General features: G+C 41.3%; 1 protein-coding gene across 1 annotated transcript in view; it reads left to right on the top strand.

Moving 5' to 3' along the window:
* LOC306697519 (single-stranded DNA-binding protein 2) overlaps positions 1–25,156 on the top strand; it is a 48,274-nt gene that overhangs the window by 17,578 nt on the left and 5,540 nt on the right. The window contains exons 2-6 of the mRNA XM_079161482.1: positions 3,454–3,526; positions 7,134–7,195; positions 7,531–7,615; positions 23,331–23,420; positions 25,068–25,127. Coding sequence (XP_079017608.1) covers positions 3,454–3,526; positions 7,134–7,195; positions 7,531–7,615; positions 23,331–23,420; positions 25,068–25,127 — 370 coding nt within the window. The remainder of the gene's footprint in view (positions 1–3,453; positions 3,527–7,133; positions 7,196–7,530; positions 7,616–23,330; positions 23,421–25,067; positions 25,128–25,156) is intronic.

Here is a 25,156-nt window from a genome sequence, read left to right as displayed (position 1 = left end):
GTGGGTGGCACCTGATCTTTTCAATCATCCTGGTTGCAGTTGTGATTAATGTAAAGTGGTTCTTTTTTACAACACAAATTGCCATGGCAGATGGGAAGGAAATAAAAAATGTCTTCTGCTGTACGTCCGACCGCAAGGGCAAACACCAAAAGAGCTTTAATGTGAGGAGACTTAATATGGAGCAAAAAAGCATTAGAAATGCATTGGCTGCCTGAGATTGAGCACTTTTACCTCAAATCCTATGGCAAAGATTATTTAAAGTGACAGTTTATTTAATGACAAGAGAGCCTTTGTAATGCTGTCAAACTTAAAGGATTCTTAACCTTGAGTAGTCCCCCGTGCTCTAATCCTCAAACCTTATCTACGCTTATATTTTGACTCAGTCAGTGGAGTTTCACATAGTTGGGTGTTTTTTTGTTTGTTTTTTATCAGCGGGAGGCTTAGCTGAACAAGTGGTAACTGAACAATAAGGGAGCAGCGTGACGGGTTTTGTTTTTTCAAAGTGTATTATTCCTCTTTGAGGACATTAGTAGTTTTGAGTTAAAGTTCAATAGATATCGAACGCTAACAAAGTGCCTTTTTCTGCTGCTTCGCTGTCTGCTTATCAGTCCTGTTTCAGCTCTGCTTTATTATGGTGTGTGTTAAATAAATAAAAGATAGAGAGAGGGGGAGGAGTGGTTTAAGTCTGATGTATGTATTATTGCAAGCTTCAGTGCATTCAAACCATTGTGCTTAAGGTCAGGAGCAGTCAATTAATTAGCTCCTTCATTTTTCCCTTCCTTTTATCTTTTCTCCAAAACATGCATTAGCCTGCTTACCTTTGATACCCTGAAATGTTTATCTTTCTTTCATTGATTCACCTTTCTCTCCACTGCTGCCCTCATGCTTCCACTTTACTGTGTTTCCTCACTTTCTTCACCATATCAGGGCCAGAGGTCACATCTTACAGCTCCTGTGAAATCCATCATAGGTCAAACCTTTCAGATACTGAGCGAGGCTGTGTGTTTATGTGGTAATACACAGCTGACTGGATACAGGCCAATGCATGCTGAGGACGAGCTTTCGTTTCTTTATTCCCACTGAGGAATTCATTTGTGCAGTCCGTCAGGCTCGTCGTCATCGCTGTGAATGTATTCATTGCAGATACATGAGATCTTTCAGTATTAATAAAAAGTTCTGTCGTGACGCTGTTGTACCTGGTGTTAGGGTTCACAGGGGAGAGTGACAGATTTAGACAGGTTGACAGGAAAACGATGCAGAACAGAGCGACTGAGCGAGTTTGTACCTAGAAATGTTCAGTTGTACATTGAAAAAAAGGCCCCATCTTTTATTCATGTTCTGTTGTCGAGGTGTCAAGAGTTTTGTCAAGCTTCTCACAGTTCTGTTAACCTTGTCCCTGTGAAACGTTCTGTCTCTATCTCTTTGGTTAAACATTACTGCCAGGCCACGGGGGGGCACAGAGAGGGAGGAAGGTATGAAAGAGGAAGGAAAGGATTGAGAGGAAGAGCCTCTGCTGCTTCCCTTCATCCTTTCATCATTAAACAAACATGGCCTCTTACCAAAAAGAGTGCAAGAAGAAAGCAGCGCCATCAAGACAGAACAGGCACAGCGAGAGAGGAGGAGGAGGAAGAAGAGGGGAGAATGAGGATGAAAGTGGTGAAGCAAAGAGATGAAAATGGAGGAGAGGGATGGAGGAGGAAGGAGGGGAGGAGACAGAGTACCTGTGTGCAGAGCAGAAAGGTGTGCAGTAGTCCATCATCTCCAGACAGGCAGACAGGGCTGTCTGGGGAGTTTATTTTTACCTCGATATAAGAGGAGTGTGGATCGGCTACAGCAGCCAGGAGCGGAGGCTATAGGACAGCTGCTGTCCCGCTGTGACCGTGTTTCACGCATGACAATACACAATCATACACATGTACACATCATCACACACAGACACACCAAGCTCAGCTTGTGCTGTGGCATGCTTTAACCTTAGTTTTGTGTTATGTGCACAAGGTGAAACGATTTGTCAAGTAATCAATTAGTCAATTAAAAGGAAATTCCTCTGCAATTTTTGTTGTCATTGTTCGTGCATGAATGCCAAACATCCGTTAGTTGCCGCGTCTTCAATGTGAGAATTTGATACTTCTCTTCATCTGTAATAGTGAACTTTGAATCTTTGGGTTTTAGACTTTTAGAGTTTTCTGACATTTAAAGACAATGATAAATTGATTGATTAATTGGCAGATTAATCAGTAATGAAAATAATCCAAAATTGAAGCCCCTTATGACCAAATATTATCAAAAATGTGCTTAGTTAACACACCGAGGTCCCGTTTTACGTCCGTGCACCATCTTCTAACTGAGCATGTATTTTTCTAATATATATATATGCAGTACATCTCGGGAATATGAAAGCAATTACTAATCACACAAATCTGCCCCTTACCTGGTTAATATTGATTTTAGAGGAAATGTGAGCATCAAGCACAAATGTGCCGCCTTGGATAAATTGATTACAAACAGCTTATGATTCATACAAAGTGACTGAATGTTGTTGCACCAGACTGCTGTCCAAATCTACAGGGTGCTGTTAGGAGTCAATGTGATCTGCTATTGATCTCCTATGGATCAATATTTATCTTGTATTTATTGACCCAGTAGAACATCTCTCTCCCCTCTTCTCTAAGTTCCTGTTAGTACCAGCACAGACACACTAGGAGGAGAATTGATTAACAAATCAAGCCTGTAATTAATTCTTACTGTGATCAAAGCCATGGGAGGAAGTCTGTGGAGAGCCTGAGGCACGAGGGTGAGGTGTTTTACGGTGCGATCCCACCAAGTGTGCTCTTATCCCCACGCTGTTTCTTCTTCAAACAGGTGGGTTTTAGACTTAGCATAACGTTGGGTGAATTTCAAATGTCTTTAAAAGGTTGTCCTGACTGTTGCATGGCATTTGGGAGATGATTAGTGCTCCTAAGCTGGTGTGTGTGTCTTTCTGTTTCTCATGAGATTTGTAACGGACCGTGACGCCCTCACACATCACTGCACATGGTTTCTTGGAGCTGCTTTGCAATTCGTATCCATGCGTAGGCTCCTTCATCTTTATTTTAAGAGAATCCTGTGAGAAACTCCCTCTTAAATCGGGATTCATCTTAAATATGGAGTGGGAAGTTTATTTGTCAAAGCAGCAGTTGTTTTCTGACCCCAAAGTTGGAACTTGAAACTTATAAAAGCTCAAAATTAGGGATACGTAAAGTTAATCCTTGGCGGATTTCAAATGCTTAGTTTTTCTCAGTCTTAACTTTCTTACTCTACTGTACATTTGTTTGCCCTCACTCCTTATACTGTTGAATTTTCTCATATGTTTTGCCTGCTTTTTATTCACATAACATCACACGTTGACTGTTTGGATCTTGATGAAGAAACTGACCCATTTCCTCCCACTGTGTTCTTTTCCTTTATGCGCAGGTTAGCTCTGTACGTGTACGAGTACCTGCTGCATGTAGGAGCACAGAAGTCAGCACAGACCTTTCTCTCAGAGGTGAGTCACAAAGATGCTGTATGTATTTGTGTCTGTCGGAGAGAGTACAGCCCATGTACTTTATGTGTTCACTCTGATATGTGGTCCTGCCCTAATACAATGCGTCCAGTAAGTGTAGCGGCAAATTGAATTAGTCTGGCCTTACAGTGCTGAGCACACAGGTTAGTAGCAGCAGACAGGCTTTTTAACATTAGTGTTGCATTTAGTAGGACTGGAGCCGGAGTACAGGGAGAGTTACGATGCTCAGCCTGGAGCTGACGTCTTCGACTGACATCATTCACTGATCCGCTCAGCAGCTCCGTCTCAGTCAATCTCTTACTATCTCATTCTCGTCCTCTCTGATTCCTCCACTTTCTCGTTGTGATCTCTCTCTCTCTCTCTCTCTCTGCTCTCTACTCGATCTATCCCTCCACTACTCTTCCTGAGAAGAGAGCTTGTCCTCACTTTAATTCTGCAGAGGTAAAATGGTGCTGGGGTGAAAATGAGGTCGTCTGATTCTGGTGCTTCGCTGTAAATGACGGTAAATTACAATGTAGGAGACAGAGGCTGGAGGCTGGTTGTACAGCGGCCAGAGGAAGAGGAGAACAAAGAGAGGGGGATGGGAAAGGTTACATCATCAGCTGGCACCAATTCTCATCAATCTGACTTGGTGTGTGTTGGCGCACATGTGCATACACAGCGCTCTGCCTCTCCGACACCCTTTCCTCTCTTTCTTTGGCAGAAGCGGCAGATGAAAGCGGTGTCGCATTCAAGTGTAGGAACGCATTAGCTAAGAGTGCAACAAGTATAAACACACCCTCTTGTATACAGTACAACATGGGTGTGCATTCATGAGCACGCAAGCACACATAGCGTAAACATTACCCCATAATGTAGCTCTTGGTGGAGTAAACCATGGTTTTAAGGGCCTGTTATCCACATCTGTTTACAATATATCCTCAGGCTCAGGAAACAAGAGCCCAGAAAGATGAAGACGAATACCTGAACGTAAATACGAAGAAGAACAGGCAACAAGAAACGATGCAACCCTGTCAAGCTAAACTGACCGCTCAACAAAAATACACTTTAACTATAACACAATACATGAGGAGGAAAAACCAGTAAAATATATTTGAAGCTTATTTATCTAGGTAAAAAGGTAAACTGTAAAGCTATGGCTTTCCTAAATCTCAGTTCTCAGTGCAATAAGAGCAGCCCCTGCAACACACAGCCGACATCTGCCAGTAATCACGCTAAAAGGCATGTCACTCTAGCACGGGGAAGGTAAATGAACGAACCTCCCAGGAGTGCAGACCACAAGAAGACAGGATATGCGGGCGCAGTCAATTCTATTTTCTTCTATGCTTTCCAGATGAAAGGGGGAATAAAAGAAACGGGCTAAAAAGTGTCCTGACCTGAACTGTCTGCAACCGTGTTTGGGCTGAGATACAGCCATTTAAATGTGAGAAATGAAGGATGGCATGCCCATTCTGCATTTGTCATATGGAAACCACTGGCTGCCTATAATGTCGCAAGTTAACCGGTGTCTTAACAAGAACTGCTAACTTCGAAGCATGTGGGATAAACACAGAGGCAGTTCCTGACCCCCGCCCCCCCAAAAGAAAACCTCAAAGCAAGGCATTCCTTCTAAAAGTCACTGTGTCTGATCTGCAGCTGAGGTCAGGACGGTCTGATTAAAAGGGATTCAGCTGTTCCTGTTTTGTTTTTTTGCATTTGTTCGTAGAGCAGGTGGTACAATAGGAAATTAAAAAGAGGATCTTGAGATCTCTTTAAAAGTCAGAGTAATGTAAGGCTGTTTATAGAGGGGAGAGGCAGACTAAATAATAGTGTCATAGTCTGATAGGAGAAGCCTGACTGCAGCCCACAGCTGCTGTTCTGTGTGTGTGTGTGTGTGTGTGTGTGTGTGTGTGTGTGTGTGTGTGTGTGTGTGTGTGTGTGTGTGTGTGTGTGTGTGTGTGTGTGTGTGTGTGTGTGTGTGTGTGTGTGTGTGTGTGTGTGTGTGTGTGTGTGTGTTTCTATTGTATCTCCACATCAGTTGACATTGTCTGCTCACATAAATCAGCCCTTCTGTGGGTGATGTCAGCGCTCATGTTAGTCACTAACCTTGACCGAGGTGTTAAGGTGTCAAAATGATTCAAGTGTTTCTTCCCCCACACTTTTTATTGGTACTCTGTGTTGGGATTTTAACAATTTGCCAAGCCCCATCCCCTAAATTACTGTTGCTACATCTGTCAAACTTTTTGTTTTGCATATCGTAATCGTGGCAGATTTACCACTCGAAATTCATAATAGCCTAATGTTTGCTGCAATGGGCCCTTGATTTCAGACAGATTTCCGTAGGTTTCCATACTACCTTATTTTGGTATTTAAATTATTATTTAACTGTAGTGACAGAAGACACTTGTTTGTTCTTTTGCTTTGTATGTCTGAAAGGCAAAAGTAGCTTCTCATTTCTAGCCAGCAGTCATTTAATTTCGCCAACTGATATGTCAATTGTCGCTAGCAGATTCTTTCAGCGATAGCTAGTTAGCTTATTAAGCTAACGTTAGCTTCCCGAGTTGGTCTCATATCCTAGCTGATTAGCTTAAATACAGCACTAAAGCAAGACAGAGGTTAGATGAATGCTTTACTGTTTGTATTTCCCTTTAACTTGTAAACAGAGCTGCTATTGTTACCCTAAACTCTGATCAGTGTTGCCAGATCAGATTATCAGCCAATCACAATTAAAATCCCGCTCGATTCAATAAAAACAGCCAGAGTCATAGTCTTGCCAGAAAGTCGTGTAAAAATCTAAAATCCATTACATGCGCAGTGGAAAAACACATCATAAACATACAAAGCTTCATATCTGCATCAAATAACCAAAGATAAAATGTTAGATAAGTAGACTATCGCAACCTGCAAAGAGTGCAGTTATACAACCAAATACACAAGTTGCCTCTTCAATGTCAATCATGATGACATCAAAGTTAGTAGGTCCTCCCTTCTCCCCTATAACCACTGAATACAACTTGTGTCAATCAAATATTTCTCAGATTAAATGAGTCAATAATATGAGTGAGTGGACACTACGAAATTGACTGAGTTTAGCTCCAAAGATTGTCCTCACCGATGCACCCTTATGCTTTTACCCCACTATCGAGGGGGTGACTTGGACACACAGCAAGAAGAAAGTAAGATGGAAATGAGGGAATGGAGGAAGAAAAAGGGAAAAAGGAATGCATAAAAAAGAAGCAGTTATAAGGAAAGACAATAAGAAGGAGGATGTGTGGGTTATACAAAGGTTTGATTGGGCTCCTCAGGCTGGTACATATTTCTGACCTCAGAGTCTGCACATCCCTTTTCTCAGTATAAACACACACACACACACACACACACACATTTTCACGTACTTGTGAATATATGGGCTTTCAGGCACAGATAGACTCACTTATCCACTTATGATTTCATGGCATGAGAATCCTAATATAATTACATAATGGCATGTGTTATAAGAATTCCCTTGTTGCACCCTCTATAACCTTGTAAAACAGGTAATTCAGATGTTGGGCATGTTTTTCTACTTAATATGTTTCTGAAGCATCTCATTCTCTCTCTGTCTGTCTAGATCCGATGGGAGAAGAACATCACATTAGGAGAACCTCCGGGGTTCCTCCACTCATGGTGGTGGTGAGTGTTTTTATGTCTAATGATTCAAGTTACATTCCTCTTCACGCTGTTTTTCTTCATTCCATCACATTATTAATTAAAAAAAATGATCATTCGCCCTCCTTCTCCTCCCATTTTAATTCATCTTCATCTCATTAATTGTCCCCAAAAGCTCTTCTTCAAGTTGTTGTTTTCAAATTGTAATGCACTCGCCTAAAGTTGTCTATTCCGATGACGATAATAGAGTCGCACTTATTGCCTCGATGCTGGATTACCTGCCTCTAAAATGCACTATTATTTTATCTGTCAAGCTTTAATGTTTCTGTTTTCTTATCATGCCTCTCTGTGTGTTGCAGTGTCTTCTGGGACCTGTACTGTGCGGCTCCAGAGAGAAGAGAATCATGTGAACACTCCAGTGAGGCCAAGGCCTTCCATGACTATGTGAGTCTGCGCTGATTTAGGTTTCCTTGCTCCTTCCTGGCTCAATGGCCCTCTCTGATTAATGCAGGAATCTATGATGAGAGATGCGTAGTATATTGAAACCCAAAGTCTCAAATATTAGGAAATACAGCACATAAATAAGACACGTTATGAATAATCCATAAGACTTTGTGATAATAAGAAGCAGTATGAGAAAAGATGTTCTTTGGGGAAAATTGCATCGGGAAATTGTAAATTACATTCTGATATAAAAGCTGAAATAAATATCACCTGCAGTCATTGTGATTATAAGCAGGATAAATAATAGGACAGAAACTACAATTATTTCACAATTCCATATTTTGTCTGCATATAGTCATCATTTCTTACTTTTTGATATTATCGTTAAAATTAATGAAGAGTTGTGTTCAAATTTGTGTTAATATGCTTAACACCTTACTCCAGTGTCTCTTCCTACTTCCTAGTGGGTTTTTTTCACACTTGGAAATATTATGGCTTACCACTGTAGATCATGCAAAAGATATTATGGATGATGGCAATGTTAACGAGTGGCTTGCTGCTGCTTTTTTTGGTTTTTTATTCCGATAATATGTCGACAAGTGCAAAAAAAACCAGCTGAGGATTTAGAGCTGGTGTCAAAGGTGAATGTTCTAATGTTGGGGCAATTATAAGGTTGAGAGTGAGGATTCACCAACCTTCATCAGTTTGGATAGCATATGGCTGCAACTTGTCTTCACAACCTCGGAAAATGTTTGTCTTTCGCTGGGACTCTTTCATCTGAAGTGGTGTTTAATTAGATGCTTGTTGTGATGTTGAAAGTGATAAATGATTGTTGAGAGCATACTGCTTAAAGTTTTGTAGTACCTGCTGTAATCTACCAGAGCACAGCAGCTCTACGTTGCACACGCACAAACACACATATCCGGCTAAAGTATTGTGAGCACTTTACGCTGAAGAGCAGACTGGGCAGGCAGACAGTGGCCCGTGCGTTGGAAACATTGTTTATTGCTGTGTTTTCTCAGTGTGGCTCCACTTCACTGCCGTAATTCCCGCACATCACGGCATTGGTTTATTCCGTCATGCAGAATACAGTAACCGGAATACAGTGAGCAGTGCCAGAGCTCCTGAAGTTTTAGATTTGCTGGTGACTAAGAGAGAGGAAGTGCGGTCTCTCCTCGCGGGAAGTTGCAAGATGAAGGAGTGGAGGGGTCTTCTCGCTCCTTCTTTTTATGTTGTTGTTTTCCCTCTGTAGCCTGAAGTCTGACTCATCAGATGTGTCTGTACTGTGGTTTATTGAGATGTATTGTTGGAAGTGCACAGGTCAGGGGTTTCTGCCTACCCCAGCAGGATCGTCCGTCCTCTCCCTCTCTGTGGTTGTCTCCGTCTTTCCTTTAGTCTTGCAATCCTGCGGAACCGGTGGGGGCTCTCTTCTCTTTTATCTTCTCGCAGTAGGTGCATGTGCTTGTGTAAATATGATCTCATACGCAGGTGATGCTGCTGATGCTGGCGATGATGATCAGGATGATGAATAGGCACTCCAAGGACGAGGCAGCTATGTGATGATGTCATCCTGGCTGCGAGGACGGGAGCTGGAGGGCAGCACGACCTCAGCCCTCGGAGACAGCCAGAGAGGAGAAAAACAGGGAAACATGAAATAGTTAGGGAGCGAGAATGAGTCAAAAAGAGGGACAAAAGACAGACACTTCTTCTTTTTTTTTTTTTTTTCTTTTTTTTAGATGAATTAATTCATTTAAAGTAATTGTGATCTAATTCAAAATGACAGAAACAGTTTGTTGTTGTTTCTTATCTGATGAGAATCAGTCAAATTCAGGAATCGTTGAGAATCTTAACGTTAATAGCACAGGCCATCTTATTCTTACATTTCCTGCAGGGTTGTAATCAGCGAATTATAATTAGACCAATTGTAATTAGACCAAGGTCACTTTCAATCAACTGCTTCAATGCTGCGTTGATTCTCAGATCCAATCAGCGGTACTACCCACATATCTGCCGCTCAATTAAAACCAAATGAGGGGACAACCGCGGTGGCCGTCACTGGAAAAAAGTAGCTCACCTTAATTTGATGCTGGTGTCTCTCTTTCAGTCTCCTGACTTTGAGACTGACAGATTATAATCAGACATTTTGATGGTAATTATTTTCAGATAGCTAATTACTGAGTGAAGTCCTAATTAATGCTGGGGTGATGTAGGAGCTCATTCACATCATCTTTGGGTCCCTTCCCTTTGATAATTGATGGGATTGTGACAAGGCTTTTGACTTGATTTGCACAATTATCCCAGTTTGAACTACCTACTGTAGATACAATTGGCTTTGGGTAGATCTGATTTAAAGAAACTGTCTTTACATGTGCCTGACGTTTTGCATGTGGTTGTGTACTGTACAGTATATATCACCTATCATATCACCAGATGTGAGTGTGTGAGGATGGTCTTTCAGGACATTAATCTAGTGATCGAATGTTAAAAGGGAAAGAAAGAAAAGACTGATGAACAAAGTGAAGAGAGATGCAATGTTATTGATTTCCATCCTCAGACGAGGCTTTTCAGGCATCAGAAAGGCTGTTTAGAGTTCTGTTAAGTGCTTTGTAAATTGTGTTCTTGACACTAAATGAGCTGTTTCCATTTGCAAGGGGCCATGAAGTCATAAAAACAAGTTATTTTTAAATTTGTATGCTTGGCCCGGAAATTGCCTTATTAGAGACAAAAGTCAGTTGCTGTTGCTTTTCTGTCTCTGAAGAATAAGACATCAATCCATGCGGGTCATTTCAGGCTTCTATCTTTTGCTTTCTTGTTGAGGGTTTGAAAGTTGACAGCTGTCACGTAGCTGTAACATTGTATATGGCATATACACGAGCATGAATCATAGACTGTATGCAAGAAGTGTACGTAGTCAGCATGACGTCGATCATTGGGTTTGTGGACTGCCGGTTGAAAATCTTGAGTTTGCCATTTTGGTCGTCGCCAGCTTGGCTTTTTGCAACCAAAAGTGACACGAGTTGGAGGTTGGAGCTAAGTACAACCAAACGCTGAATAAGACATTTTCAGGCAACCAAAAAGGTTACAATAAACTTTCATGACATAAAAGCACACTGTGAAAGTTTTAAGAATAAAACAACTCCCAGAACGGACAATGCCGTGGTAGCAACCTGTCAATCACAAGGTAGCCCCGCCCTAAAGCATGCCCTGCTTTATAGTCTATTTTATTGTACATGGGATCATTACTTACTAAATAAACATCATGATGTATTGAAGAAGACTAGCGATTGAGACCATCAACTCATGTCGACGTGTTTTCTGAGGTAATAAATCAAGTGAGAGTGAGTCATTTTCTCATAGACTTCTATACAATCAGACTTCTTTTCGCAACCAGAGCAGTCGCCCCTTGCTGGTTATTAGAAATGAATGCTTTCACTACTGACACCAAACTTTTATCCCATCTAATTGCTGTGAACTTTAACATAATGTGGGCAAATTAAAGCGGAACGAGAAAGAATTGCGTTAGCTTTAAATTGCTTGTAAGACCTGTGGAAACAATATTGAGCACATAAGCATAATTTCTTTTACGACATTATGACATTTAGACCCTTTAAAATGTTTGCTGTACTGAAAAATTAATTACAAACGTCTCCATATAATATGTGTTCAGTGCATTGGTGCGTGATTGTGTGTGGCGCTTTGAGTTTGCAGAATAATTATACAGTTAAACTATTGAATTTTCCTCAGTGGATTATTCTTATAACTCTGGAAGAGACAGTCTAGAGGTTAGCGAAGCAGACTGGTTGTAGAAGGGCTGATGAGTTAGAAAAATGTGGGTTTGGAAGAACGGATGAAAAAAACCACTCTATATCTCACTCCTTATTTCAGGAGATTATCAGTGTCCAACACGTACTGGCTGTGCTGTGCAGCCTCCAGATAAGAATGTGCTTATTAACTGAAGCAAGTCGGTTGAAAAATGAGTCCTCCCGGATGAATCGTGGGTTTTTGTTAAAAAAAAAGGGGGGGGGGATTATTGTGATGAAAATATGCGGTTAACTGAAATTTGCAGGTGGTCAGTCTTTTGTAATACCGTTACCATTATCACACTGTTTGGAGTTTTAGCTTCAGGTTTGTCTCATAAATATAAATGAAAAAAAAACAAAAAAACAAGAGTATCGATGATATTCAGTCAACTAGAAGACAAGTAGACACATATTAGGGAACCAGGCCACATGTGCAGAATCAGCCGGGCATGCAGCCTCACAGGGTAACAGACGACCATGGCCATTCAATTTACAAAAGTAGAAAGCAGAGACAGAGAGACAGACTAGCTGGTGAATATTTCTAGCCATAAAAATCCCACAAAATGTTGAGCAATGTGCTGAAACATTATGCAAAAACATGCACTTTCTTATCGTATTTTGAGTTTTCAATTGTATGTTCTCCTAGTACATTTAAATATGCCAGTGGGATCAGGCAATTTCATTTAACCCAATGAAAATCAAGTTTTTACTGCTAATTTTTAGCACAGTGATGTTTTTACTTTAACTACTAACAATTGTTTTCCTTATCTATTAATCTGCAGATTATAATTTGTTGATTAATCATTTGATTAAAAAAATGTCAGAATAAAGTGAAAAGCAACAGACGTGTGTTTTCTGAAGTTATTAAGCTCTCTCAGCCACAGTAGAACAATGCCTTTCACAAACTGATGCCTTCAAATATCTTGATTTGTCTGACAAACAGTCCAAACCTCCCAAATACAGAATGTACTCGGACATACAAGAAAGTAGCTAAGAAACTGAAAATAAGGAGTGTATGACGTATATGCTTGAAAAACTACTGTAGCGAATAATCGATTATCAAAATAGTTGTGGATACATTTTCTGTCGATCGACTAATGGATTGATGAACAAATCGTTTCTGCTGTACCAAATGTTTTGGCCATGTTGTGGGCATACTGTAAGCTGTGAGGAGTTTTTGTTTATATATCCGTTTTATTTCTTTAACACTGTCGTGACCCCTTAACGGAGACATTTTGGGGGCCCCCCACTGACAGGTTGTTAAAAATCGTTAAAACTGCAATAAAAGTTAGTGTCACTGCACCCCGCTGACTTTAGCCAGCAGTGTTACAGGCGAGCATTCAAAGCAAGGAGAGCCTGGTATCATTGTGTGACATCGCTGTGGGAGATAGCAGGCACACACCAGTTAGAGGGGAAGAAGAGATCAAGAGGCAGCGCCATCAGCAACCCCCCTTTGATAAAAATACTCTGTCTCACGCTGCCAGATCTTACATTCATGCATGTAAATGTATTCACTCCGCTCAATTTAACCGCAGCACACATATTCTGTCTTGATTGTACAGCTTAAGGATACACACATTTGTAAATATGTAGTACCAGACATGACTGTGTAATTCATCTACATTCTGATGCACTCTGGGAAAACAAGCACATAAGTACTGTAGTGCGCTTTGTGTGTGTGCGTGTGCGTGTGCGTGCGTGTGTGTGTGTGTGTGTGTGACTGGAGCACAGGCAACTGCAGGGAATTTAGCTGAAAACATCTCCTGCCTGCAATGAGATGGATGCACTGTACAGTATGTACATGTGTGCTGTTACATAGAAGGACACTCATACTGTGTACACACACTCAAGGACATGTTTTCTGCTTTCAGTTGTCGTCTTGGTTGAAGCTTTATTTCAGGGTCTTTACCCCTTATTCATGTACTGATGTTCTGCAACCTTCATAACCCAGAAACACACAGTCGTTCCCAAAAACTTGCAACAGAAAATGCTGTAATGTTAAGTCATTAATGTCTAATTTCTCTCTAGCACTGCAAGGATGGCAATATGAGCCAACATGTTTTGACTAAATGCCCACTTGTACCCAGGAAATCTCAGAATATAATGATCAGATTGCTTTGTAAATCACTAAGCACATTCAAGCTTCCTAGAGGATAAATCCTCTTCATTTTGGAAACTTCAGGGGTTTTTCTGTTCTGCCACCAACAGTCCACTTTGGACACAAGATTATGTTGTAATTATCTAATCATACAAGGGGTCTAATCAACATGTTTTCTGTCTCAAAACACTTCCACAAGAAATGGTCAAATTGAATAAATGCTTGAAAATGTTTCGAATCACTGTTATTTCCTAAATAAAATCCCGCTCAGAGCCACTCTAGGAGCCCAGGACATAAAATGAATATTCCACCACAACAATCCAACTTCCAGCTATGTTATTGACTGTGGGAATTTCTTTCCCCTGAAGTTGTCTGCTCAGAAAGAGCTCCCAACAAGCTTCACCAATTCAATTTTTAGCGAAACCTTTCTGAACTGAAGCATCTTTTACTTGTTTTCCAAGCCTTTTGTTGCATGTTGTTGCACTTACCACCAGCTGCATCAAACCTTTTGAAGATAATTTGACCTCTTGCTGGAACAAATTATAAACTGATTGTTAGTTAGTTCCTTAAACTATTTCACAATTTCCCGTGGTCTTGGAATTTTTTACATTACTGTAATTTATCAGGAAATATTACAAAACGTCACATCTGTTCAGAAAAGCAGCTTCAAATTCAGTCATTGCTGACTGCAATAATTACAAAACAAAACAAGGTAAGATCCTGTTGGGGACGGATGTTTTATGATCCGATTATGGATTAGCATAAAGCAAACCTGGCAATGAACGGCTTGAATCAGCGGCATGAAATGCAAACTCGCATTCCCGGGAACCTGTGTGTTTCCTGCGCATGCATATGAAGAGATGTAGACCTAGAAACAGACTATGTTGGCTTTAAGCATGGTGGGTAACCAGCAACCAGTTGAGAACCAATGGGGGCTAGGGAGACCCCCAGTCTGTTTCCAGGGAAACAGAGCCCTTTCGCCTCCTCTGCCCCCCCCCACCCCCCTCTCACATGCTCCCATGTTCGTTCTCGGCAGTGTTGAGGAGGAGGGAGATGTGGAGGTGACTCACTGTAACATCATTGCCATGGCAATGCAGAATGAGCCGAGTGAAGGGAGAAGATGAAGGTGACTCTCCATAGGTTGAGCAGATAGTGAAATGGTTGTCACGATCTACAGTTTGAATAAATAAAAAAAAAAAGAGACTTTATGCTTGTGTGATACTTTTCTGTATTTCTTTAGGAAACATTACAATCTCTCGCTCTGTTTCTTCCATTTTTCTCTCCCCTGCTTGTCCCTCTCACTCTCTCTACTCTGCTGCATCCTCTCTCCTTTACATCAGCAGTTTTTCTCCCTCTTCTTATTCCCCCTCTGCCGATCTCTGTCCCCGTTCTCTGTCCTTCTGCATTTCTCCCCTGTTCTCTTATCATCTTCCTTCCTCTTTCGCTGGCCTGTTGCGCGCAGCCCTCTGGTCTCAGAGGAGCGTGTTTTCCGCCACCGTGTTACGCTGAGTCATGTCACATGCGTGTTTGGACATGAACGAGGTGGAGTGTTAATGTGATGTTGACATATGCACGCCTTGCTGCTCTGCAGCAGGCGGGGGGGCAAAGACGAGGGCATGGAGCGGAGAGGAGGGGAGAGGTTAACTGGGGACAGGGGAAGACAAGAAGGTGTAAGAATGAGAACAAGCTCTAACAGAGCTGTGGGCTACGGATGAGTAGTTTCTAGTTTGACTGCAGTTATTATTATTGATTATGAAAATAAGGGGCTTAGTCTGGAGCATATGCTGTGTGTCTGCAGCAGTCTGAGGAAAGGTGATACAGTGCTATCTGAGCCTCCACACATGCAGCTTCACATGGCGAGCTTCAAGAATATTCCTGTGAAATTCAAACTTCTAAAATCTTTAAGATGAAATATTTCAGTATAGTTTAACATCAGGTCTTCCCTGACTTCCCTGTAATGGTTAACACAGTGTGTGAACGGGATTATAGTGAGTGATCCAGAGACTGAGCTGTAGAAGTTGCAGCAGGACTACAGAGGGAGAGCAGGAGGGCAAAACAAGAACGCTGACACGATCAGACCAGCACATTATCTTTTTGACCCCAACTAACCCCTGTTTCTTTTTTTGCTGTTGTAGACACCCATATTGTTATCTCGTGCTGTCTCTTGTGTCTGCCCCTCTAGCACTACAAGGACTGCAAGGTAAGACACAGAAAGTGACTTCTCATTAGTTTCTTCCTGTGGATTGGACTGATGGGTGGATCAACAAGCCTGCCAGTTTTCTATTTCCAATCTACGCAATTGCACTGATGTATTTTTAAAAGAACTGGATCAATTCAGTGTTAAGGACTACACACAATCTGTGGATTTCAGGTGATTCACTGTTCCGTCTTTGCATCGATCTGCCAGATAGAAAAGAGTATGACATAGTCTCCTCTTCATCTCAAGTCGTTAAATCTTCCTCTGTGTCTCTCTACGCTCTCCGATGTGTTCAGTCCATCTCTCTTATCTCCCCCATGTCGTGAGATAGTGGTGGGAGAAGTGTGGCTCCCTAGTGACTATCATTTTCAGCTCTGTATGTGTATCTGACAGTGCATCAGCCCACGGCTCCACCTCACATATTATGCAGCTCCTCGCAGCCTCAGAGATGTTTACAAGGGTCAATCGTGACATCAGTGATAAATGAACACGGCCACTGTCACCCACTGTGCAGCTGATATCACCCAACCTGTAATCACCCAGTCGGAACAAGTAGATTACTGTTGTCCTGCCATTTTGGTAATCACCTGTAATGTTTTACTAGAGACGGCCTGCTGGGAGTGGAAATGCTGTTGTGCAGGATAATGTGAGGGTGAACATTCTTCTTCTCGTTAAAGGAAAATCCAGGTTGAGTTGCAACGTTTATTTATTTTTTCGTTGTTTTGGCCATCTTCAGTTATATTGAAATTGTTAGCGTCTTCAAAGAGTTTGTGGTAACTGAAGCGCATTCATATACTGACTCACTTTGGGGAAGTTTTGAGGAATGCCTCTGCACCTCGTCAGTCAGGACCTGTAGCTTGTGGTCTGAAAATATATTTTTTATTTTTCTCTCTACCATTGTTCCGCCTGCTTTGTTCTTGGCGCAGAGGCAACATTTATACTTTGCCACATGGAGAATTGCAATCAGACTCAAAAAAAGGGCAAATTGCACTCAGCTGCAAATTTCTTGTGAACTCTCCCGTGAGACTTTCCAAGCCTGACTGTGGCACTCAGCCCCACGCCATGGTTCCCACTAAAGACCTAAATCTAAAATTCTTTTTTTAACGGCTTTTTTTAAAAAGCTCCTAAACAGCTGGGCATCATAGTTTTTAGCAAACATGACTCAAACAGCGGTAAAAAGCGCATTAGTTGGAGACAGCCAAAGATATATACACATTTAACGCTCAAGTGAGCATTGACGGCAGCAGGGAAATGTCTGCCTCAAAATAAACTACTATAAACCGATGAGCGCTAAAGAATAAGAAGCTATATCAAAGTCAAATCCCAGGCGGTATGAAATTGGCATGTCAGCCAAAGCAACCTGGGTTTGTCCCATGTTAATATGCAACTGACCAACACATGGACATACTTTCTCATTGTATTCTTTTTCTTGGCAGCTTGCACGCAGCCAGATATTCTTTCTAACCAGCAGAGATCTGGGATAAAGTACACAGAGAGAAGGTTTTTTTCCCACTCGCTGCTGTGTTTTACTGGTGTAACATATGGCATGTTTTGGTTCAGAAAGGGAGCTTTGAATGCCAGAGGGTGATTTTAAGCCTATCTGCATTGAAATTGAAAAGTGAGTTTGGCTCAGGATTGGACAGTGGAGCGTGTTGATCTGTGTCTGGTCGCCACAGGAGACTGTGAATAATACATGGTTAAAAGCAGAGCACGCTCGCTCTCTTCTCTACTGTACGCTGCAAAAAACACTTCTTCTATCTCTCGTCTCTGTCTCTCTTACTTCTCTTACTAGAAATACTCTCGTTATGCTTTTGACAGTGACTGACAGACTACAAAGTTATTTTCTGTGCATATACACTAATGCAGAAATCAATCTGCTTATTGTGTTTCCGCTCTCACACTTTAATGTGAGTATGTGAATGTGTATCTGCTCGTGACTGTGTGTGTGTGTGTGTGTGTGTGTGTGTGTGTGTGTGTGTGTGTGTGTGTGTGTGTGTGTGTGTGTGTCATGCAGACTGGTAGCATCTCTTCTTTCCATTCCCCCCTCCCTTGTTCAGGAAGTGGACTAATGGCATTTGAGAGGATGGAGGGAGTGTGAAAGAGGGGAAGAGGGAGGAGGGACGGGGTTCCTTCCTGTGTGGTGTGTCATATGTAGATCCTGTTGTACTGCGTGTGGCCTTGAGACTCAGTGGTAACCCTTCCACACCCCAACATTGTGGGGATTTTTTTTGACATTTTTTAGAGCAAACAATCAATTAATTGAGAAAATTGACAATGTTATTGACAATGAAAATTGTTGCCACTCAAATAAAGGTTTGTAACTGAATATAGATGTGTACATATGTGTGTGTAATTTCCTGATTGTGGGGATTAATTCAAAATAAACTGCAGTGCCCCTCGTCAGCCAGTGCAACAATGTTACTAATTTGTGTGCATCTAATAGTGTTTTGGACAACAATGGCATAAGGAGGCATCATTGGGATTTGTCGACAAGAAAAATATTACCAGCCCGATCCTTGACGTAAACAAATTGTTATGGGGTGGTAAATGAATAAAAAAAAAAAAGATGAGCCAGAGCTGATTTGTTGTTCAAACAAAGTGTGCCTGTGAGAGACAGAGAAGTGGAGAAAGCAGACACGGGCCTATGCAGGTTGAGACAGTGAGAGAGAGAGAAGGAGAGAGAGAGAGAGAAGATAGACACAGACAGCCTTTTGAGATTCCACTCACGCATCTCTGAGTGTCTCTCGGTCTCTGAAGTATTGAATGAAAATGACTCCCCACCTTCACACACACACACACACACACACACACACACAGTATGCATGCATGCATTAGGTGCAGACATTAATGAGAAACACAATCAGTAAACATATAAGGATGAAAGAGTTTGCAAGTTACCTCATTAAGTATTACTGAGCCCTTCAGTCTGATGGGATTAAGAAAGTCTGATTAGGTTGTAAAGTAGCAAAGTGTGTGTAATTGCACTACATTTCAATGGCTGCAGTTTTTTCAACTGTTTCTGTATTTTCTAGAGGAAAGCACAATTTTTCATCACTTTATATAAAATGATTTCTATCTACAATCTCTGTTTTCTTTGTTTTGTACATAATAACTCGACTCTCATTTCAGCACTTATTCCAAAGTCCAATATGCAAAGGATGCTTGATAAGATAAAAGCAATGTGGTATCAGTAAAGTGCGTCATTTCGGATGGAGAAAGTGTAGCACTGTTACAGCTCTTTGTTTCTGTCCTCACACATGTGAACCTGCTTGGACAACTCGATCTAAACCTCATGCAAAGTTCTTTTGATATTCACATGTGAAACATTTATCGCAAATTTCTTCTTTCTTTGTATGTTTTTTGTTGGTGTTTGTATATATTTCTCAAGCAACAACCTCAGGTTCTGAAAAGGGAGGCCAATGTGTCTGCCTTAAAGTTATTTTAAACTTTATTTTTGCATTACTGTCCATCAGGGGGCGACTCCACTGGTTGCAAAAGGAAGTCCAATTGTTTCAGCGTTTGGTGTAACTTAGCTCCACCCTCTTATGTCACTTCTGGTTGCAAAAACCAAGATGGCGACAGCCAAAATGCTGAACTCAAGGCTTCAAAACCGTAGTCCACAAACCAATCAGTAATGTCAAGGTATTGTGTTGTGTCTATAGTTTATCTTTGTGATTCTTTACCACCTGAGGAAAAGGTTTTTAACCTGGACATCAGAATATATTTTGGCACGTACCTTTAGGCACTGATCTCCTTTTGCTACATTTTTTTCGACATTTCGTCTTCCAGTGCAGGGCAGTGCACATCCGGTGATGTCCACTGTGCTGAATGTCTTGTTGTGTATGTCTGGTATACTGTAGCGTTCTCCTGGAGGGGCGGTGGTTTGAATAATTTATGCAACAAATGAGTTTGCTAGGAGATGCAGGTGTTCATCTGAGGGCATGGGGGGGGGGGGGGGGGGGGGTTGTTCCACAGCCTCAGGTTTCATGACAAACACGTTTTGCTTACAACACCTGTGACTATGAACGTAGGGATCATAGTACACAACAAGCCGCGAAGAGCAGATCACTGAACGATTTAATGAATGGACATTGTCTTGTTTTCAGATTCTTAACACTGAAATCTTTCTGAGATCTCTGTAAACCAAGAGAGGACAGGCAGAAGAGACAGTGAATAAGACTGAGACACAGGGAGAGGGAGCAGCACACTGAAACAGACAAGCAGAAGAGAGTTGAGCTGGTATAAAGACATAAATACATTTGAAGAGGTTTAGATTGGACAGTCATTAACATGTTTTAAAATAAAATAACATATTTTCATCAAAGGTAATACAGTACCACAACACAAGTTATCTTACCAGTTACAAATGTGTTAATCTGTGAGATCGTCTGTGTCTTATACTGGGTCTTACGATCTCTTCTAAAACTGAATCGGCAATCGACTCCATTAGGTCAAGTGCAATGAATATGGACTCTGTATAAGATCAGTCAAAAATGTAGAAAGACTGTAAGAGTTCCACTTACACAACAGCGTGTACTATGATATGATGCGTTAATGTGTAAAGCCACCAGCTCAATATCTCATTGTCCCTCTCACACGGCCTTGTCAGAAAAGTGTAAACACGGATGTGTGAGAAGTGTAAATGATGGACTCATTAACAGGGTGCCACAGTGTGTGCGCATTTGATGTGTGCGAAGGTTAAGTGCTTGAATATGTTGAGCTTGGCTGTGAATCAGTATTTATACAGAACTGGCTAACAGGAATGCAGTGAGTCTAATTCAGAGTAATCGACAGTAGTGTAATAATGACAGCTGACGGTAAATATTAACCTGCTGGTCACTACGCTGTTAACTCCGGCTAATTGCACCGCTCCGATGTCACAATCCATCAGGTGAAGCCCTGCAATCTTACGCAATTATCAAGCGCCTTTGTGTTAGAGTGGGGGAGGTACAGTAAAGGTCTCAGCACATCAGCTTGTTTAATCTAACTGTTATCAACTGTAACACTAAGTCGTTACCAAAAGAATAAACATTAAATGTTGCTTAATGTTTATGCTTAATGATCTAGCACCATCCACAAGTCAGCAGATAAAGGTAATTCCTATAACCGAGAGAAATATAAGCATTTTTATTGAATTTAGAAATAAACACCAACTCTTCCCAATCTGAAAAGATACCAGGTTTTATGAGTCTACAAATCCTGAAGCTTTATGGACTGTTTGTCAACAACGCTTTGAATGTGGCTCATATTATTTCCATGCCCATCAGTCATATTGAACTGACTTTATAGATTATTTCCTCAGTGCGTTCAGGCCCCATGTGTTGGGTGTGTGGTTCCACATGTTCAGTGATTTTTATTATATCTCAATGGTTAATGCATTTCTTACATCATATTTACATAAACTTAAAAGGTGGACAAACATTCATAATCCCTGAAATTTGACGTGCACTCACCGTACAAACTGTGTAACTGCAATAATATATAATATACCTCATACATTATAATGGCACATCTGCACTGCAATTTCTTGTAACTGATCAACCAACATATATGCAAATACCAATATATCGGCAATAAATTAATGTTTCCAAAGCTAAACAGGCCACGGTTAAAATCTAATTCAAATTTGTTTTAAATTGTCTGCACCCTAAAAGCTTTGTAGCACGTTTTATTAGTATTACGTAGAGTAGGCAACCTTTATATGCAAATAGTTTCTATTAATGTTATTGTCAAATTCTTATGGAAACAGTGCAGACTTAAAGGAATAGCTTGACATTTTGGGAAATATGCTTATTCTCTTTATTGCCAAGAGTTAGATGAGAACATTGAAGCAGCTCACATAGCTCTGACTCGAGACTCTGAGAAGTAACGGCCAAGAAATAATCCGGCAAATAAACTCTCTGTTACCGCATAAAGTGTCATTCTTACACCTCACTGTCATTTGAGTCAATCTCACTTGTCATAATCAAGAGAGACTGTTGGTACCGGAGGGGTTAGTGTTGTTGCCAGTGTTGTTTTTTTCTTTTCCGTAGATGGAGGGTGGTGCTGGTTTTAGGGCAGATATATCCTGCTGTGTTTTTTTTTAGTTTTTTTTTCTTCTTGTTGCTGTATTTGGAAAAATGCTGCTTTGTCAGCAATTCAGGTAGATTTTTTTTCCCTCCCCCGGTTCTCCTTTTCCCGCACAAACAAACATTAAGTGCACTCACACAATGACTGCCACAGACACGCATGCATGCACACACACACACACACACACACACACACACACACACACACACACACACACACACACACACACACACACACACACACACTCATAATCTCTGCTTTGTCCTCTTTTCTCCTCTTTCACTCCCTCTCTCTCTCTCTGTGCATGAAGGCTAACTCAGCAGACCTCCAGGCTGCTAGGGAGTAAAGGCATTCTGGGTAATCCAGGGTGCGAGAAGGAAGAAGGAAAGAAAGGGGGGGGGGGGGGGGGGGGGACTCTCACAAAATCACAACTAACACTTGATACTGTGCAGGATGTTGTACACTCACACAAACAAACAAACCCCGTCTCCCACCGCTGAACCATAGAGATACAATATTCATCTGTGTCCATCTGTACAATAATCTGCTGAGACAAATACAAGCTCTGCTCGCAGCAGAATATGGAATCAAAAAGCTGCCCGGCATTTTGTTCCCTGTTGCCGAACATTAACAATTGGGAGATATGAAGGAGGACGAGGGAATAGCGAGGGTGGTGGAGCGGAGCAGCGGAGGATACAGGAGTGTCGTCAGTCCGCTTTTATCTCAGCTCTGATTAAACCTTGTTCCTGTCTGACCTAAAAAGTCAGCTGGCGGAAACTTCAGAGACTGTGGGTGAATTTCACTGGAGCTCTTTATATCCAGCCAATGCCTTCAGAGACTGAGGGAAAGAGAGAGAGAGAGAGAGAGAGGATCAGAGAAATAGGACAGACAGTGGGCAGAAACTGTGTATTTTTTTGATTTCAGACACAGGCATGCTGACTTCATGTACTCACTGTTCACATATTATCATATGGATGTACACTCTTCCACACTACATGCTGTCTGGTCTATAGACTTGATGAGGAAGAGGCCGGTAACTCTTTAGTTAGTAGTACAATGCCACAGGAAGCAAATGGGGGCTGTGCTGAAATGTGCCAGCGCCACCCGTCTGGGACAAGCACAACAAAAAACACAAGGTATAAAAATAAACCTGAGCCGGCATGGCAGGGTGTCTGCAGAAACAGGAAATATCCCACTGAAGGAGAGACTGCAAGTGAGACCCGGGGAAGACCCTTTGATTGATTTCTTTTGTTTCGTTTTTATGATCCTTGTATTGTTTCATTGGTAGGAGAGGTGCTGTATTAACTTATCATCAACTAACTGAAGCAACAGTAGTTGAGAATGTATGCACTTTAAGTATCACAAGTAAAAATACAGTACTTCAAATTCCGAAAGTTCAACTGTGTCTAGTATAGATATGCTTTGATACTTGACTAAATGTAACTTAGTTACTTCCCAACACTGCTAAGCAAAGAGGTGCTGGGTTTCTGCAGACTGGTTTGAGTTGTGAGTTTTACTCTGTTTCTTTGTGTGTGTGCTTTCATCTTTCAGAGTGCTGCAGCAGCTCCCAGCCCCGTGCTCGGGAACCTTCCCCCAGGAGAGGGCATGCCGGTGGGGCCAGTCCCTCCAGGATTCTTTCAGGTATATGATGCTTACACATACACACACACACACACACACACACACACACACATACAGAAAGTGTGAGAGAGGAAAGAGAATTATATGGGTCTTTAGGCCACTGACAGGTACAGTATTGAATAATATTAGTATTTAAATCATGAAGTTGTTCCTCAAATAACTCACTTACTAGACAGTACCTTTGTGTATAATTTGCATTAATCCGTGTGTGGGGGCACCACTGTTTGACAGCAGAAATAAACGTCTCGCAAATAAAAAGTAATCCGCAGCTTCACCCCAGATCATCTCTGATCTCCATCAGAAGGATTTTGCCAGCTGTACATTGATTAACCGTCGTTATCAGTCAAACTTAGGCGCTCGCATCTGACACACCGATCAATATCCTTCATGGGCATTTCTCATCTCCACTTTCAAAATACTCCAAACATCCTTTTCCATCTCCTTCTGAAGATCAATTGCTCTTTGAAGACAAGGTCTTGTCAAGATCTATTGGTTAGAGAAAACTACCAGCTTGCCAGTTCTTCATTTATTTACATTATTTCCATATGGACTAAATCAGTAAATAGCACAGCATGCAAAGATGAATTTTGTGATTAACTGATTTTTATTGGCAAAGTAATTGCAGATCACAAACAATTCACAGCCATGCATGCAAAGATGTTTCCACATATCTATCTTTCATCGTCATTTATTTATTCATTCATTCAGTTTATTCATTTAGTAACCTTCTGTGTTCAATTATTTGCATTTATATGTTAATGCTTGTCTGAAAACGAGATTGTAAACTCTTATAAAACTTCAAAAGACTTAAAATAATGTTGCTGTTCTTCTGTGATGGACCTTCAACACGGCTGTAAAATGAGAATCGGGAGTAATCAGAGAAAAGACCCTGATCAAGACAGGTGGACTATTGCTCTCTGGTGGCAAGTTATTGTATTACTTCTGCTACACTGCAGACTGAGTTTTCTGACCGCAGTGGCATCAATTCAGCAGACATAGCAACAGCATTGCTACTGTCTGTGTGAGGACAAGTAAAAAAAAACACTCACAGCTGCAAAAGTGCTTCTTGCACATGCTGCCAAACTGCACACAGTTAAGAAATACACTGACATCATTATTAACCAACCTCATCTTTTCTTCTCTCCTTATTTTTCCATAAATCCAACCTAATAAAAATGCGGTCGGCCTCCTAAATCTGCTGTCAGAGACTAACTGTTGTAAAGGCAAATCAGCCCAAAACTCAACAGAGGATATATGCAGTAGCTGTGGTTGGTTTCCTTTTTTGGAGAGAACTTCCCATAGTGGTGCACCATACAGTTTGTACCACTGTTGTTTCTATGAAAGGGGTTATAAAAAGGACATATTTCATTTGACTTGGCAACCCAGGACAGTATATTTTGTATAACAGTATATTTCTTTTAATTTACTAATTTAACAAGATGATGTAGGTACTGTATACATTTTCTTTAAAATCTCCTGTCTTAATTATGTAGTGTTTTGTCACTTTCTTGCTTGCGATGGGCAATCCGGCACTACTGTCTTGTGATACAGCAGCCCTGAGTGTTTGTCTTGCATGTGAGAGATTGTGTGCATAGTATTTATAACCCAGAGTGAATCAATTTGCATTTATGCTGATTTTATTTCCAGCCGTTTATGTCACCTCGATACCCTGGAGGACCCAGACCACCTCTCAGATTACCCAATCAGGTAAGAGCCACACTGACACCTGCAGGCAG

This window comes from Pholis gunnellus (genome assembly GCF_910591455.1).
Source record: "Pholis gunnellus genome assembly, chromosome: 6".
Lineage (NCBI taxonomy): Eukaryota > Metazoa > Chordata > Actinopteri > Perciformes > Pholidae > Pholis > Pholis gunnellus.
The sequence above is the reverse complement of the archived record's forward strand: the minus strand, read 5'-3'. Positions and strand labels throughout refer to the sequence as shown.